The sequence below is a fragment of the Schistocerca americana genome, chromosome X (assembly GCF_021461395.2).
Source record: "Schistocerca americana isolate TAMUIC-IGC-003095 chromosome X, iqSchAmer2.1, whole genome shotgun sequence".
Classification (NCBI taxonomy): domain Eukaryota; kingdom Metazoa; phylum Arthropoda; class Insecta; order Orthoptera; family Acrididae; genus Schistocerca; species Schistocerca americana.
The window spans coordinates 621,907,076-621,926,561 of NC_060130.1; the positions used below are offsets into that span (position 1 = coordinate 621,907,076).

The 19,486-nt window shown below is 36.9% G+C and overlaps 1 protein-coding gene across 1 annotated transcript in view; it reads left to right on the forward strand.

Moving 5' to 3' along the window:
* Window positions 1-19,486, forward strand: part of LOC124555169 (protein SMG7-like) — a 199,961-nt gene that overhangs the window by 50,411 nt on the left and 130,064 nt on the right. The window contains exons 5-9 of the mRNA XM_047128992.1: window positions 4,251-4,313; window positions 7,705-7,771; window positions 7,890-7,977; window positions 8,570-8,698; window positions 19,201-19,322. Coding sequence (XP_046984948.1) covers window positions 7,713-7,771; window positions 7,890-7,977; window positions 8,570-8,698; window positions 19,201-19,322 — 398 coding nt within the window. The 5' untranslated portion in view covers window positions 4,251-4,313; window positions 7,705-7,712. The remainder of the gene's footprint in view (window positions 1-4,250; window positions 4,314-7,704; window positions 7,772-7,889; window positions 7,978-8,569; window positions 8,699-19,200; window positions 19,323-19,486) is intronic.

Genomic DNA, 19,486 nt, shown 5'->3' on the forward strand with positions numbered 1-19,486 from the left:
TTATGTCACATGACATGCAGCAACTGTTGATACGACACTGCATAATAACAGCATGTTTTTGGGCCTGAGCTAAGGACAAGGCTTTGTGTTGGTGTGGGCATCTACAGAAGAGGGACCACAAGGGGTGGGAAAACAACTTCTCTTGTTCCTCAATGTAGCATTGTGTTTTAGTGTTTCCCAGTGTGCCCATGGCCAACGGCACCTTACTTAAAATGAAATAAATATAGAGGAAGATACATAAACTACTTACTAGATTCTGTTAAGTAATTCAGTTGTCACACGGTAAGGAATAGAGTGTATTATTAACTAACAACTCATTTGTCTACCTGAACAAGGTTTTGTTGTTTTACATGTTATCATGTTCTTAAGACAAAACATTACTTCTTTGCCTGAATTTGTTTGGAGATTTGAGTATGGGTGGAGGTGTATGGTGTCTCTATCATGTTATAGTACATTTATAAGCATGTTTAAGTTCAACTCAAAAATCTGACTTGCATTTTTCATTGTAGTTTCCCTTTGTGTAAGGCCTAATCTGTATCACTTCAGGCAGGGGGTTACCTTAATAGTCTCGGATGTTAATGAAATTAGACTATGTTAAAATCTGGAGTAAGTAAGACAGGCACAATTTTTGTTTTCTCTAAAAAAAAATTCCTGCCCCCAGATATGGGCCGCCAAAGATGACACTGCGAACACCATTTTGAAGATGTGAATTTCGTAAAAAAAATTTAAAATGCTGTATCTCTGAACAGTTCTAGATATTTTGTTAGAGTTCTTTTTATTTGACAGATGATTGCTTTATGATTACAATGGTATCCTCTGTTTGGACATACCTGTCAAAGTACTTTTACTGTCACCTTTTGAATTTTTTTTATATAATTTTTTTTTCTCAAAATTCCAATCGGGAAAAGTTAAATTTTTTCCTGTTGATCAGTACCATGTAGTACTATATTCTGTGTAAAGGAGAGCTTCCTCTTTTAAGTTGGGCAGGTTTTATTTTTAAACAATCATTTTTTTAACTTTCAAGGATAACGTATGTCTTCACTAAAATTGCTTCTTACTAATTTATTTGTTACAGTGTTCATTTCTATTGTCTTTGTTGGAATTATTTCTTTTCACATTCATTGTTGCAGATATTTTGTACACTTTGTTGTAGTTTCTTTGTCGTTTTTGTTCATTGCAGGTTTCTATATGGTAGTTGTTCAGTGCTGATTTGTTTACTGAAGAGGCTTCTAAGAAATCTGAGACCATCCAGTGAGTTCTTTGTTTTCGCAAGGAATTTGTAACTTGGCACAGTTGCAGTGTGTATTGTGTATTTGAAATGTCTTCTGACTGGGGCCACAAGAGAGTAAAGGGTGCTGACTATTTGCATATCAATAAAAGAGTGATATATAAGACAAACAAAAAAAACAGAATTTGTTTTAGTTGGGAATAAGTGTTCTAATTTGAAGACTCTGTTTCAAAGTGAAGAGGTTTCCAGTGGTGACTTTTTGTGTTCTAAATGTTTTGACAGAATAACAACAATGATGGTATTTGAACAAGGTGAAGCCTCCCATGGTGCAGATGATGTAGATTTTTCATCAGTAGAGGAAGAATTAAATACCCCGAATTAGTCAACTACAGAGGTAGATGTTAGTCCTGTGAAGAAACCATGGGCAGTGAAGTCGAGTCATAAGCTCTATGCATCAAGAAAGCACAGAGAAATTACTAAAGCTATGGATGAATACACTACAGCAGAACTGACCACACTCTTCAAAGTAGAAATTCCGTCTTCTTACACCTCATGCCAGGAATTTTTCACAAACATCAACTCACCTGTTGAATATTATGCATTGTACAGTGAAAAGGTGCAAGTTTTAACTATTATTCCACAGACATTTTCAAAGAAAACAATTTTGAACCACGTTCATCAGTATCAAAGTAGATGATAGCAAATCAAGAAATGTGAGGTTTCTAAAAGTAGTCTTTGGGACACCTGATCCGTATTATGGTCATCCTGTAGAAGCAGCTCCAGTTCAAACAGTGCAGTCATTTTATCTGGAAGATAAATGGGACTGTTCTCGCTAGAGTGCCAGCAAAAAAGACACTAACTGTAACAGTTAAAGGTCAAAAAGATGTGAAAGTGAAGAGGCACATGACTCGCAGTATTAAAGAAACTTCTGTAGTTTATAAGAGCAACTATACAACTTCACACATTGGAAGATCAAAATTTTATGCACTAAGACCTAGGGATGACGGTTGATGTGTGTACTGCGCAAATTTTGGACTTTGTGTGGTAACTTTGAGGAACTTACTGGAGCACATGTCATATGACACCTTGGTTGGGTGTGTGATGCCTTTAGTACTCTGTGATGTAAAGCGAGAGACTTGTTTGTTTCAAGAATGTGGTGACTGCCATGGAAAGGGAGGACTGTCTTTACAGACACTTGGCCTGGAAGACGTAGCAGATAACTCTGCATAAATCACATATCCAACATGGGAGGAAAATAAACTAATTAAGTAAACTGTTGCCTTTGACAGTTTCATTGATGAACTTGGTAAATGGTCAGTGAAAGCAGTAACACATTAGCATCTGAAGACATTGCAACAACACCACATTGCACAAGTGACAGGGTGTGTACAGGCTGACGAACTATGTTTAGTGCTTCACTGTGATTTTCCTGAGAACTGGTCTGTAATTCTCCCACAAGAAGTACAACAGTATCATTGGAGTAATGAGCAGGTTTCAGTTTTTACAGGAGTGATATACTTCCAAAACAAGACCACAAATGTTGCAATTATAAATGATGACACTAGACATGACTCAGCACATGCTTTGCTAGCAATGTGCAAAATTCTTCAACTGCAAACAGAGGCAGAGATCATCATTATTTCTGATGGTGTTCCTAGTCATTTTAAAAATCGTTACTAGCTGTCTGAATTAAGTCGCTTGTGCCAACTGACTGGGTATACAATGCTACTGGTCATGGGAAGGGGCCTCGTGATGGTGTGGGCAGCCTGCTGAAGCACTATGCTACAAAACATAATCTTTACAGACCAAATACAGCTGTGATTCAGAATGCTGATGCATTTACGAGAGTCGTGAAATTTTACACATCCACAGCCCTCATTCTTTTGCCCAAAGAGGAAATCAAAGAATTCTGTGAGCGGAAAAAAAAGGAGAATATTCCAAACTAACTACAGCTGTGATAGGAATGCAGACAACACATCTTTCGACTCAAAGTGATGGGCTAACTCATGTTGCATGCACATTAAAGAGCAAGAAAGAAGAAATTTTGTTTGTTCGGCCAGCACCTCAGAAACAGCAGGATAATTTTCAGATTCACAACCTGAGACGGGGATGTTTGTGGTGTGTGTGTGTGTGTGTGTGTGTGTGTGTGTGTGTGTGTGTGTGACTGGTGGATTGCAGAAATTGTAGACACCAGTTATTTGTTAAACGATACTGTAGTGAACTTTATGCTACCACGTGGACCAGCTGCTGGATATAGGTTTCCAGGTGAAAGACGGCAGCAATGCCATTAGTGTTCACTTCCTGTTTACAATGTTTTGAAGATTGTAAGTGCTCCAGTCCCTCTTGGTTCAACAGAAAGGCATCTCTCTATATCAAAGGAAGATACTGAAGCAGTGGAACACATTTTTAGTTCATTGACTGCTAATTTCAGTGCAAAACAGAGTGCACAGAAGTTGTATAAATTGAGACCTTTAAGTCTTTGGACCTTTCACATACTTCTTGGAACCATTTAAAATGCTTGAAAAATGAGTGTCTTACTCATCTTTCAAAACTAAAATATGTTACATAAGGCTAGGTTTTGAATTTTATGAGCCTATTATGTGCTAATCATAAACCACTTATCTTTCAAATGAAAAAAACCGACAAAATATCAAGACTTGTACCAGAAATACAGCATTTTAAAACTTTTTACAAAACTCGCATCTTCAAAATGGTATGTGCAGTGTCATCTTTGGAGGGCTGTATCTCGGAGCAGAAATTTTTTTGAGAAAAGAATAACATTTGTGTTCCTTACTTAGTCCTTCATTTTAAGCCTACCTGAATTGATATGGTTTACTCCGTAAATTCTCAATCATTTGGAGGGGTATTGAATACAAAATTAATTTTGTTTTCCCCCCGAAAAGAAACTGTGGGAGTGTCTTAGCATGTTGTATAACTGTACCATGTTGTTAGCTTGCTGTAAAATTAATTAACTTTTTGGTAATTTTCTGTGGTCTGTTAACAGTTTTCCTATCTGTTTCAGGAGGAGAAAGATGATAATTCATTCTCTAACATTTTCAGTTAGAAAGAGAAAAATATTTAAGCCGTAAGTCTGTAAATTGTAAAGATATTCATTAGATAGTGTGCAGTTTTACTTTGACTGCATAAATAGTACTTGGGCCAGTAAAGTAAATAGCAGTTGTACGAGGGTTGGAACTTTAATAGTGGCAACTATTTATTTACAGCTCATACAAAATAGATATGTGTTTCAAAGTTTTACTGGCCTTCAAACTAGTCACCAGCATTGTGTATAACCCGTTGCCAGCGATGTGGAAGTCGTTGGATACTCTTAGCAGTGCCAGTTGTGTTGACAGTTCGAGCGGTGCGGTCTGTTGCCCGACAAATTTGTAGCAGTTGTGAAGCAAATGCTGTGAAGTGTTTCCTTCAGTTTAGAAACAGGACTTAAGCCAGGGGAGTGCAGTAGGTGGTATAGCACTTAGCAGCCTCATCAGTCAAACAAATCAGTAACAGCTTGCACTGTACATGCTTGCAAAATGATGGTCAGATCTGTCTCTAAGCTGGTCGTAGGTTGTATTGCAAAAATGAACAGTATTTTCTGTGAATATTGTCAATGGCCTTGCCGCAGTGGTTACACTGGTTCCTGTCAGATCACCGAAGTTAAGTGCTGTCGGACTGGGCTAGCACTTGTATGGGTGACCGTCCAGTCTGCCGAGCGATGTTGGCATGTGGGGTGCTCTCAGCCCTTCTGAGGCAAGCTGAGGAGCTACTTGATTGAGAAGCAGTGGCTCTGGTCTCGTAAACTGATATACGGCCGGTAGAGCGGTGTGCGCTGACCACATGCCCCTCCATATCCGCATCCAGTGATGCCCGTGGGCTGAGAATGACACAGTGGCCGGTTGGTACCGTTGGGCCTTCCAAGGCCTGTTCGGACGAGGGGGGGGGGGGGGGGGGTGCTACATATTGCGCCACCAGACACGGTGAAACTTGGCATTAGGGTCATGAGCACACCTTCACTTTTGTAGGTTTTAAGGAGCTTCTACGCATGTTCAACTGGTGTAACGTAATTGTGTTATAGGTCAAATACATACAGATTTGATAAACAGTGTGCACGGTTCGTAACATGCACTGCTAGTCCTTACCACTCAACTACTATTTTACCACCAGGTGGTAGCACACTGCAGCAGACTTATCTACGTTCGTCATAAATCCTGCTAGGTGGTAGCACACTCCACAGATATGCGAACTCACACACTATATACTAAAATTAGATCGGACATCGGTATGTGTTATAGTTATACTGAGAGAAAAACCCATTTTGTGGCATTCTGAATGAGATATGGTATATAAAGTTTTGGATTTTATCATAGAGTAATCCATTTGAGGTGTTGGGAACCATAAAGCACATCATCGTTGATTGTGAGACTGTAGCATTTATTCGTGCTTCTTACATCTGTTGAGCTTTATCTGTACTGTAAGCCCATATTGTATGTATATTTGAACATTCACAAAAAGCTGTCTCACTGGTTTTTCTAATATTCACTTAAATAGGGGGTCAAAGACGGTGTGCTTTTTAGCTCTTGTTGCTCTTAGTGTCTCATTTGTATTCTAGTGAAGTGACCTTGCTAGTAGATAGTACTCCTTGAATTTAATACTTTTCACAAATGGCAATTTGTGTTTGGAGTTGGTTGTCTACTATGCAGGAATCGGCTTTCCTGTGAAGTGTGAACATGCACTCTGTTGAATCTCTATTAAGTGCTAACTGAAAAGAAAATTACCAAATATTTAACAAATAAGTGTAAGTTATGAGAGTGCAATGTAAGAATGCCCGATTTTCAGCCCAAAAGTTAATTCGTTAACTAATACATGAACCAGCAATCTTATGCAATTTTCCAAAAAAATTAAAAAGCACGAAAACTCCCACTTGCACAATGCGAAAAAGAGAATAGTGAAAGCTTGAACATTATTTTGTTCTTGCCATAAACTGTACCTGATTATGTATAAAACAACAAAGTTCCACAAAAACAATTCTTCCTTTTTTCAAACAAGTTATGCATATTATTATTTCATTAGCATCATCATCATTATTATTGTTATTATTATTATTGACAGTGGCAGAAGTTTTATAAATATGTTGATGAGCATAAGTTTTATACAGCAGGTCCTATCAATTTCGCACTCACATTTATCTGAATTTAAAAATTTGTGAACACCCAGAATGTATATCTAAAAGTCACCACGGGGCAGTTCAAATCCCTGTCTGACCATCCAGGTTTAGGTTTTCTGTAGTCTCCCCTAAATTGTGTAACGCAAATGCTTAGATAGTTGCCTTGAGAAGGACGCAATTGATTTCCTTTCCCATTCTCTACCCAGGCTGAGGTTGTGCTCCACCTCCAGTGATCTCATTAATGGGCTGTTTAAGACTTATCTTTCTGTGTCACATTCAGCTTTGTTGACTGTTATTGCATGACTGCTTGATTGCGTTCATATTGGATGGCAATGATTGCTAGGTCACAGTTCAAAGTTATGTAGAATGCTGATTGAATCAAATGAATAATTAGAGAATTGATATCACCCTTTGATTGGAAGGTTTGTCTAAGTCACAAGAGGGTGCAGATAGTTTCTGAGCAGGCTTTCACAATGACCATAAACTGTTGTGTATAAGAAAATCGTAGGACCTCTTACACTTGGATAAGCACTACTGACCTGCATTTCCTCTGTTACTTAATGAGAATTGCACAATGCAGGAATGCCACTAGAAAATCAAATGACTTGACATCGTGATTCATCTACAGTTCATGAGTCCAGGCAAATGTGCTGCATCTTATGTAATGACCTACAGTCTCTCTCTCTCTCTCTCTCTCTCTCTCTCTCTCTCTCTCTCTCTCTGATTTGTCTTCTTATTCAATATACTATGTAAGTATTTTCTTGTAATATTAAATTGGATTTTTTAAACTGTGGTTATTGAATAGAACAGTGCATAACAAATGAAATATTTTACTTTGTCTGTAAATGATAATTTTGTTGTCAAAATTCTTGATGATGACATTTTGCTAGAATGTCTAATTTTGACAGTAATAGCAGTATTGAAGTCAGTAGTTGCTATGGGTATACCATGGGATAGTGGAAGTAATTGTATTATTCTTTTGGAACAGTGTCAAATCAAGGCCCATTTTCTTGGAAGTCCTCCAATCTTCAGATTCCCTATTAGATGGAAGTGTGTGTCATCATTATATTATTTTTATTCCTTACATAAATATTTATCGTACTTCTTGCCAGAGACACTTTCTAGTTTTTGTGATCTTGTTATGCTATTTTTTGTGATCTTGTTATGCTATGTGGCACTATTCAGTGTATGGGTTCTGTGTCTAATGACTTAATTATTAATTGATGGCTGAACCCTAATTGTTCTCACATCTCTCCAGACGTAAATAATCTGTTAGTAATAATTTTATATAGTATTGCTGTGGTAATTACAGGTGCCCCGATGTCCGTGTGTGAATCTTTACTCAGCATGGTGCTGCAGTCTGTTGAAAATGTTCTAAAGTGAGTATCTGCTTTTCTCTCATATCAGTTATATCAAGAAGCCATTATGTTTCAATTTCATAATTTTCTGTTTGTGAAATGATTGCTTATTTTACATTGCTTCTTTTTATGTCGACAGAAAAGCTGAAACGTTAAAGGACCAGCTAATGAACATAGAAAATATTGCGTGTGATAAAGATGGTATGGTTTGTCAGCAAAAGCTCCAGGTATGTTTGTTTATTTCCTGTGATTATTCTCCATTTGCGTAACTGATAGTTTTAATTGAAAATGCCATTTCGAATAAAATTGTATCCAAATTATGAAATGTATTGCTTTTTATTGTAATATTGTAACAACAAAAACTGCTACAATGTAATCCATATTTTTAAGTTGCCAAAAGAGTTTAAAATGTTGATTTATTACTGTCATAATGAAGTTTCAGCTTTATGTTCAAATTTCTTCATGTTGACACCAAGCGAGATGGCGCAGTGGTTAGCACACTAGACTCGCATTCTCGAGGACGACGGTTCAATCCCGCATCCGGCCATCCTGATATAGGTTTTCCGTGATTTCCCTAAATCGCTCCGGGCAAATGCCGGGATGGTTCCTCTGAAAGGGCTAAGGGCACGACCGACTTCCTTCCCCATCCTTCCCCAATCCAATGAGGCTGATGACCTCGCTGTTTGGTCTCTTCCCCCAAACAACCCAACCAACAAACCTCTTCATGTTGAATTACAGAAAGTGTCACACACTTCTTTCAAAAATGAAGTAGACATACATTAGTGTATTTTTAAAGTTTGGGTTATTCTTCATTTTCAGAGAATATATCATGATGCCCTTATCCGCGATTTGGAGTATTCATTAGATCATAAGGCTGAAGTTGACCTATGGAATCATGGTTTTCGAAACAGTATTGTTACTCTGCAGAGCCTTGCAAGAGATAAAAAGGTGAGGATAATGTTTATTATAAAAAAGACAAGACAAACAATACCAATATCTTTAGAATCTTCTCTCTCTCTCTCTCTCTCTCTCTCTCTCTCTCTCTCTCTCTCTCTCTCTCTCTCTCTCTCTCTCTCTCTTCTCAGCAAAGAAAAATGTTTACCCTCTGCACCTGCATGCCTGTTAAACTGTAAAATGTGCGTCAGGTGACAGCTCTTGTTTGTGTTTGGCAAAGAGCGAACCAACATATGCATTTTGTTGCACATAATTGACAATGTGTCAATTTTGTGATGTATATAAATGTGGAAAGGTAATGTGGAGTGACTGTCACTATCATTATATGTTAAAATAAGTATGTGGTACATATTTTTTAAGTTTGACATCATTGGCTTTAAAGGAAAAATACTGCAGATGAAAGCCTAATGCATGTTGGTTGGGCCTAATTGGAGAACAACTCAGGAAATGAACCCTTAACACTTGGGGTTAGATTTGGCAAAACCTTGTAGAGCATGACCTGCAGGCTAGTCAGTGCCATCATTCCTCTGTTGTCAGCTCTGGAGCTTATGTTGCTTGCAGATGCGGAGTGTGGTATGCTTTCAATAACTGGAGTCTTTGGTAAACCTTTGTATCAAAGGGGCAGTTGACTTCTGAGACATCTACAGCACACCAGCTATGATCACTTTGCTTGGGTGTGTAGGATTTTACTTGAGTCCAGATGAATTCTGCTATCTGCTGATAACACCCCAAATGGAATGGATGTACTGTCTGATGATCACAATCTGAGTGTAAGACCCCAGTTGAAAAATAATAATTTGCACCCTAATATGTCACAATAAAAGGTTTCTTGGTACTCTGAAAAGGCTACATAATTTTATTCTGACAGTACATTAATGATGGACGCGAAACAGGAAGACAGTCTGCATTGCCGCATGTTTCCTCAAATTGTCCTGGAAATAATATAATTGAACACGACCAATCAGCTTTCAATGAGTTAATGTAGACCCGAGGCTGCAGAGAAAACTGTAAAACATGGATAATTCAAAATAAATGTGTTTTTACCAGGAACAGCTACTTGCTGTATTTGCAAAACATTCTACATGTGATATTTGAAAGCCACTGCATTACTTACCCACCTAACATTGCTATAGGTAAACAAATTTTTTGCTACATCCTCTGATAACCGATCAGTGCATTTCAGTGCCTTGGTGTATGTGACAGTGTTCCCTTAATTGTGTCATCTCTGCTCATGTCCTCCACTGAATACACTGTGTTATTGATATCTATATCTTCACAATCGGAAATTTGTCTAAAAAAAGTCAGTCAAACGAGTATCAGTATCGTATTCCATATTATTATTGACCTTAAAAGCTGCTTTCAGCAGTGGGTGTCATCATTTTTTTTCCATTTCAAAGCTACTGTTATCTTTATTTTCTCCCAGGCCATGCAAGTACTGTATATTTCCTTGAGCATGTTCTGGGATTTCCAGAAACTGAGGATCTTTCATAAGATTCAACCAGCAGTCTTGTTTCACAGCTGTGCTCGCACCTTATTCACTGGTTGTAAGAGTGACATAAGACAAGTGGAAGATACCTCGCAAAAACTACAGGCAGATTTGAAAAATTCGTGCCCCAAGCTATGCAGTTAGCACAGATGTCCCTGAAACACGTCATTGGGGAAAAAATTGAAAGTGAAAAAAGAAAGAAAGAAAAAGGGGGACAAAGGCGTCTCAGATGTGTCACATTTGTTCTGTCATATGTGTCAAATGATACCCCTTGGGCAGTCAGTGAGATTCAGTAGCCCTTGAAACCACCAACTCTTTCTGGACTGCCAAACTCTACAGCAAGGCAACAATGAGAAATAACTTCATGGGTCCTGCCGTATCAGTGGCACATAAATTGGAATGAAATGCATATGGGAAAGGTTTTCAGGCAATTTTTAAACATTCACTTCCAACAAAATGTAACTATAACTTGGAAATTAAATGTGGATCACATCACTTACATTTAGAACTTTCAGATCAGACACAACCTTCAATTTCAGTATATGTGCCAAGAATACAGATGTTATGTACCAGGGATAGTTCCACCACTGCTGAACTGGTTTGGACAATGAAATGAATGATATCCAATTACTATATGGATACATGAATGATATTTGTAACGTTTTGAAGATGATGTTTCCTTATAGTGTTGCTGAATGTTTTTCACTTTTGTCTAAGGAAATGAGGTACCGAACAACTGATGGACTGGCACCATATTTCCAAGAGCAAATTCTAGAAGAACCACATTCTTCATATTACACATTGAGTTTCGGTAAAACTACCTATGTTAAAGATAAAAAAAGAATGGCAGATATTACAAACAATCATAACATTGTGATCAGAGAGTAAGTGTTGCTTAACAAAGTGTCACTTAAGAACTTTCTTTACTAGTAAAGCAGATTGTGAAACAGTGCATCAGAAATTATGTGAAGCACTTCCTGAAGCCTACTTGTTCCTAAATAAATGCCTTATGCGGGGATCCAATGGACATAATGTCTGTAAAAAGGGGTTTTCATCTTTTAGATAGTGATGTCCAATAGACCTGGGTCAGACAGTTAGTGATGTCCAATATACCTGGGTCAGACAGTTTATAAACATCGGAACTTGCAATATTCGTTCAATGTGTAACGCTTTGGAGCATTTAGATGCAGAAGCACCCAAATTTCTGGTCAGTATTTACCATTATTTTGATGGTTGACCTGTTTGCTGGAAAGAATCTGAAGGAATTCAGTCTAACTGTAACATTCCACGTAACAGGTTTTTGAGGCATACAGCCACAAGGTGACGTACTTCAGGACCTTCAGCCAACAGGATTTTGGAACAGTGGGGCGGTATTCAATATTACTTTTTTAAGCTTTTACCTCCAAAAGAGAGTTCTGATACTATTGAGTCGAAATCATATAATGCCATTGCTTTGAAAAAAATGAAAAAAAAACCTTTAATGAAACTGGAACTTCAGTTCATAACTTCATCTGCAGAACTATTCAGTAAGTTCACACAACATTTTCAAAGCCAAACACCTTTGATTCACGAGTTGCATACAGAAATAGAAAACATACTTCAAACCTGTTTGGCTTGTGTTTTGAAGGCTTCTACTTTGAGAAAAATTGAGAGTATTTTGAAACTTCTTCGTTATGAATGCTTTACACTGGATAATATGTTTCATCTTGTACAGCTAGTTGTTAAAGGGGAAGTAACTGAAGAGTGTAGGGAAGTGGAATAATGTGACAAGTTGTGATTTCTAAAGAATGCCTAGGATGGCCCAGCTTTAGATATTGAAGATATTGACAGTTACTGGTAGTGGCACATATCTAAAAGAGACTCGTCATGCAAAAAAGACACATCATCCATAAAGTTAAAGAATCCAAATGTTTCAAAACTTATTAAGGCTCCTCTTATACTATCCCATTGAAATGCAGACATAGAAAGAAGATATTCCATTTCAAAGCACACATTAGGAGTGAACTAGACAGCAATTTTTGTACATTGTTTAGACTGTGAGGGTTGCTTTGTGACAATATCCCATTTATTTCCTGTGCACATTGACTCGCAGCTCACTAGATATTGACAGCAAGCACATGCAAATTATACTGCTTGTAAGGAAGAATGTGAAAGGAAAAGAAAATTTCAGCCAGGGGAAAAGCAAAAAGAGGAACAAAACCAGAGGCACCTTGAAGAGGAGATTAAAAAGATGAAAAACGTGTGAAAATCAATCGATTATGAGACAGCTGCTCTAAAAGGTGGGAAAATAGGACACCAACTAGAGGAGGCATGAGAAAACTTTTCTCTCAGGTTATGGTTAAACTGAATAAAGCACTGGGAAAAAAATTTAAAGGCAACTAAACTGACCCAAGGTATGCTTGAGAGGACACAAAACATGAAAGCAAGAGAGGGAGTGAAAGAAAGGGAGCTTGAAACAGTCCAGAAAAATCTTAGGAAAAGAAAGTCTAGTATGATTACTTCATTTTTTGCTAAGATTCCTAAGAAACAGTAATCCAAAAATATTTTGTTGATCTTTTTCCAGTATTAAAGTGTAGGATATCATTAGCTGTAGAAATTTGATGTAAATTTTGTGTGTGGATTAAGATTACCAATATCGAATTACCAGTACCGAATTACCAATGTATCTGCATATATTAATAAAGTTGTATTGCAAGAAAAGAATGATCACACACTATCGAGAATCACAGTAGAGAAATTGATTATGGTCTTAACTGGCCTGTTTGGCAGGAGAATACGAAAAATGAAAACAATTCATTTGCGCCATATCTGTTTATTTAAATAATTTCACATTTTTCAAGTATTTTGCCACTTTTCTCACCTTTTACACGTGGTACCATGCCTCCTCACCTTGTACAAGAGAGGTTTCACAAACCTGTAAGCTTCCTAATGCTTTGGCCTCTACCATAGGGAGGAGAATGATTTTTGTTTTGTTTAAGTTGAGAGCTGTATAGCTATGAAATGATGTATTCCATTTACATAGTTTCCCCTCCATTGTGTTGCATACAAAATAAATGTAATCTACTCTCCTTTGTGTAAATTCTGACACAGCAGCTTAGTAACAGATTTGTTTGTGAAAATTCTTTCTGTAGTCTGATCCCACAGGGAGGGAATAAATTTTCTTGTGCTTACATAAAGTATTGTATTTATGCAGTAAAGTAAAAGATCTGTGTAGCTTCATACTTATCGTACAGTTCCTCAGCAAATGTTTCAGTGGACCTTATCCTGAATCTCCCCTCTGTTACCAATAATAATCATCACTTGTCCTCATGCACACTTTTATGAATTCTATCACTCATTGTGCGCGTTCATTTTAAGTGAGAAAGAAGTTGGAATAACATGAAAAGTGAAAAAAGTGTACTCATCTGTTTCTTGTAGTTCTTCGTTGAAATTATGGCTCGTTCAGTAATAGTAGGCATGCCAGGTTCTTGACAAATAAGGTCTCTGCTACAGAGTATATTTTTATTGATCTTTTTCATTTTCTTCATGTCAGATTTCAGAATAATTTCACAACTCTGGTTTCCATGCTTTAACATAGCAATTTCATGACATGTACTTCACAGTATTCCTATTCCTCCATAACTAACCTAACCACTACTACTTCTGATACTCCACATCTGGCTAATACACAATTACTGCCACTGGGTACTCCATAATAGACTGTATTGTACAGATACACAAAAATCAACAAAGATACCATAGCTCACAGCTCACATATATTTGAATACATCAATGTTTACATCCAAAAATATTTGTTCGGCATTGATACAATCAAGTTCATATTCTTGAGGGGGGAAAACCTTGTTTCACCAGGGGACTCCTCATCATATCTAGAAATAAACTTTCCTGTAGACAAAAGGGACGGGACTATATGAGCTGAGCGGAATAAAGCTAAATGGGAGAAACAACTGCTGTTTATGTGGTTGCTTGGTTATGTGAATGATTAGTGTTGTTATAATTACAAGCGAAATCCATAGATTCAGGCTACCAGAGTGGAAACAAACAACTGACAGGAACAACAGGTAAGAAAGATTACATATTAACGTCTCGGTGTATCCAAGAAACTGACATTTTGACAGAAAGTTTTTGGCCAGATCGCTACACTAGAAAGGGCCGGTTGTACAGTTATCGGCTAGCACCTGTGTAAGTTCTATTCTGGGAGTAGCATGGAAAACGCATTGTGCTAATACGTAATAATGCCTAACCGGAGAATAATTGGTGGATAACTAAACCGGTGGTTCTCTCAGGTTTAGTAAAGTTAACCAGAGAATGAGTTTTGACAATGGTAGGAATAGTTACAGAATTAGTGATGACAAGATTGTTTGTTAGAACAAGGAAGGAGAAGAAACGGCGACATCACACAAATTACGGGTGACTATGACGATTCCAAATTTATACAAAAATTTCACACTACTACTTTTCGATCTTGTGCTTGAGAAACTGGAACGTATGAATGAAATGTGAAACTATTTTTTAATGTAAAGCTTTTTGCTTGTAGTCGGCCAAATAGGCATTTCGCATTGGTGCTTCGTGAACTATATTCTGTCGTATTATAAAAAGGACCATTATTCCCAAAACAGTCTCACTTATTTGGTGTGGGTTAAAATTGCTGCAATATTAGAAAGGCCTATTTTGTTTTATCTAGCAGACAGTGACTTTGATGAGGTAATAGATTTTTGCCAAGAAAGGAAAGTAAAAAATGTGAAGCTGTAGCAAGATAAGAGAGGAAAAAATCCTAGGTCCCAAGGATTGAAGAAATGTGTACTGTCTTGCTTGTCTCTTGTCTTTACTGGTTTTATGTAGCCTATATTTAGTTTTATGTCACACAGAACAGCAAGTTATTAGCTAATAGGCAAAAAAGATTGCAAATTTTCTTTAAAAAAAAAAAAATAAAAAATAAGAGGGGCAGGGTGTCAAACTGGCCAACTGGGAGCAGGAGAAGCACTACAGGACATTGCAGTTTCCACTGTCCTGAATATAATTTGATGGCATCCATTACAAAATATTATGCATTTGAATTCCACAGTGACGTGCGGGAGACGAATGCTGTGTGAAGAGGCATGGCACTGCACTTTGGCACACTTAAGACCAAGTAACAAGATTTACATTTCCTCGAAGATATATGTTTCATGTATTGGACTCTTCAGAAATATGTGCACTACAAAATGAACACATTTTCGAAAAGTAGTCTCAAACGCTCGTGGGAGGGGGGTGGGGGCGCCACTGTCTAGTATTGCCCCAGTTCGAAATATCGTAGATCCAGGGCTGATGTGCAGAACAGTCTGTTAGAGTAGGAGGGCGGGGGGGGGGGGGGGGGGGGTAGTCTCCATGTGACCCGTGCCTACATGTAGTGATTTTGCGGTTTCCTCTTTGTTTACTACTCTCACGTCAAATGAAAACAAAACTGATTTCTGTGGCTGGGAGCTATCAAGTGAATTAAAACACGTTCACATAATTACGGAAGGCGAAAATATGTTATTAGTTTCATATTTTATTTTATTTTCACCTTTCTGACTGTCAAGCATTAATTGCCTTACAGAACAATGAAGTATTTTTTTTTTTTTTTTTTTTTTTATTTTTTTTTTTTTTTTTTTTTCTCTAAAGAAATTTGGCTTTTATTGAGATTTTCTGCTTAGGCAGTCAATTTATTTGAAATGAAGTGTTTAATTGTACACTATTGGCTGTGTTTCAAGTGCACATTTTCATCTTCTAGCATGTATGGCATTATGCCATAATAAAGAACCCAACATGAGATAATACAGTACTGGTACTCCAAGAAAATTTACATCCCGAAAATCACACTGAAAAGCTTAATATCAGGTTGAGGCCTACGTAATTGGGAATCTGGACATAAGAATGTACACTTAAAGGCGAATTACACATTTTAGTATGGTTCAAGAAATTCTGATGCTCTTGGAGTATCCTCTTATATCTTGTTTCTTTTATGACATAATGTAAGATCTTTTAATGTTTCACACATACGAACTTCCTATGTCATCGTAGCTGCACGAGCGCTGTGACGCCTCATTGAATTGTGTTTTGAAAAGTGTTATTTTCAAAGTAAATTTCCTTTTAAGCAAGATTAACTATGTGCAAGAATGTACAATGAATTTCTTAAATTGTAGAGTGTTTGACTCTCATTTAAAAATCAACTCTTCAGAAAAATTTTGCGCCCAGAAGGCCAGAGATTTATGTCGGTGTCAAAAATTTTACTGGCACAATTTGTGTGATGTATCTTAAAGTGTAACACGTGCAAAAAAGATAAACCTTCTGTGTGAAAGCTTGTAGCTTATTAATCTTAGAGACAAATATTATTTGTGAAAGCTTTGCTTTCCTTGTAGCAACACTATGTGTATTAATTTAAACCATTAACTTTTCCTATTTGTATGTTCGCGCTACTCAACAATGATGTTGCTGACTAAATCACCCGTCCTATAATCTGAATATCCGCTGTCATGGGCTTGCGAGATCACGTGACATGAGCTGTGACTGGCTTATAAAAAATGCATCACATTCTCGATTTCAATACTTCAGAAAGTAACATGCGGTGTTTGGTGGAATTCGCATTTATACTTTCATAACACGAAAATATGCAGCATACGTGTTGCTGCACATCAAGGATCATTCCAGAACGTGTTTTTCCCTCCCAGAATTTCATTTTCTAAAGTGCCGGAAAATTCTATGCCGTTGTATAAAACCATAGCCATTCAAAGGATTGATAAGTATTACAGTTCCGAGGGAAAGTGTACTGTCACTTAACACAGAAAAAGTGTATTTTCGCCTGGGAGAAAGTGTATTTTTAACCAGGATATCTGGGAAAAATCTGGGATTTTTTTTCTTTGTCTGCGTATACACCCTGGACATACAAATTTAAAAGGTTGTCACACTACATGAGTGAAGACAAAGGAATTTTTAGTTCTTTGAAATTGACCGTTAAAGTGCTGATTTTTGATTGGAATGTTTGTTTTTGCAAAAACTTCAGAACTTTTTTCTTATGAAATGGCCTTTGTTTTCTTTGTTTGGCTGCATTTAAGCTTTCAAAAATTATTCTGTTGAAAATCAAGTACTATAACCTGATTTTCCAGAAATGTGGCTCGTGGAAGAGGGTCAAAATAAGCAAACACATATCTTGGCTTATCTGTAGATACTCGTCTATTTTTGAGAAAACAATGGTCAAAGTTCTTGAGGTACTTTATGTGCCTTTTAGCGAGTAAATTGTTCAGCTGGAGAGGCAGCACAGTGGCTACTGTTGCAGTTTCGCACTTTTGCACCCTGTGTTCAAAACCCATTTATTATTTTTTATTTTTGTTTTTCATGTACCTGCCCTATCCGTAGAAGATTACGACACAGTGTTTTCCATTGTGTATTGAAGTAAAGTTGTCTTTAGTCATAATTCTATGCCTGGTGAATGAATTTAAAAAATGAATAAGAAAATTATTTCAAATGGTTTTTGATGAAACTCCGATAGTGTATCTTGATTCACAACCAACTAAAAGTGCCTGTTTTCAGTAAAGTGATCTGTTATGTGTGATTTTCTACGAAAGTATTGCCAGCATGTGAAATCTTCAGCAATGTTAACGACGTTTCTTTCCCAAGTGACATTCATATTGTAGAAAATCTCCCTTTGTGCGATGCTTGTGGTTTTTCAGAATTTCTGTTTTGAAGATTTCTATGATCAGTATTATGCAAAGGAATGCACCTTATCTTCCTGAAGAATAAACATAAGAATAAAATATAAGACTTACTATAAGAGTTGATATAAGAATGAAATATAATATGAGAATTTTAAAAGATTGTAACCCCTGAAAATACCATACATACACATATTATATAATAAATGTATGACATTTATTGTGAAACCCAGTTGTAATTTTACAATGAATATAACACCCTTGTTCTCCGTAACTTGATAAGAAACATTCCTGTAGTAATCTTCTACAGACATGGGTAGATATATGAAAGAAAGAAAGAAAGAAAGAAAATAAAATAAAATAAAATAAAACAATAATTGGATTTCGAACATGGGGCGCAAAAGGGAGAGGCCACAACAGTAGCAACTGTCACTATTCTGGCTAAGATACTTGCGCACTACATGTCACCTAAATTAAATTGAAAACTTTGATTGCTGTTTTCTCAGAAGCAGTCTAGTATCTGTGGATAAGCTGGGACATGTGTTCACTTATTTTGACTCCTCTTCCATGGAGTGATGTTTCAGGGAAATCAGGTTATGGCACATGTCATGCTGACATTGTTAGTTGAAGGTCTGGAAATACCAACCCGTCAGGACATTATTAAAATGTGCTTAATGTACAAATGGGAGACAGCCTAAACGGATTCCTCAACTGTTTAATCGATCTTTTTTTTTGTTTCAGTGTAAACATGATAGTCATACATTTTCCAGAGATAACTATTAAATAAGTTTTGAAATTGAAGGGATGTCAGTTATTTGGTGCATTCTCCTGGCAGTGTGCACTAGTGTCACTGTACAAACTGTTGGGCTAAGTCAACAGGAAGGACAATCATATGTAACTGAAAGCGTTACTGAATACTGGTGGGCACTGTGAGAATCAAATGGTAATCCGATGTACCTGAAAGAACCCAAGTGGCTGAAAGTAAATGTAAGATGAGAACTTTTTGTCCTAATCATTTTACTTCGTAGCTACTGTGTGAGATGAAAAACTTTTTGTAAAATGGTTGTATTTAATGATTGCTATTTCGCACGTTAGGATGACGCTGTTTAATAATTTAAAAATTGACAACCAGCTTATGAGTCTATGACTCTTGAAACACATTGCTCTCTGTGTTCATTATCTTTATGTGGTCGTGTACTAAATAAATATTATGATTGACTTACCAATTCCTACTTCTCATTTGTGAGGTGGATGATATTAAAGTGATATAAAATTGCTTGCTTATCGAAGGACAAGCTAATAGTATTTTCATTCAAGTGGAGCATTTCTATAATTTACAGAATCCCAGGCGTGATGAATCTGAAAATAAGCTCACACGATTTCTAGAGTCGGCCACTGCATTTTACTCTGCACTTCTTCATGATGTCTGTTCTGCTTTCGATCTAGAGCTACCGTTTAGAAGGTAAAGTAAAATAATTGTCTTTCACATGCAGAAATAACTGTGTTGTTGAGCATACACTAATTGTTAAATTAATAAATTTGTTGTAAATTTTGAGACTCTAACTTGCTGAATGTTACTGTTGTTCGTATAATACTCGGTAATATTGTAGACTAATTTAATTCACA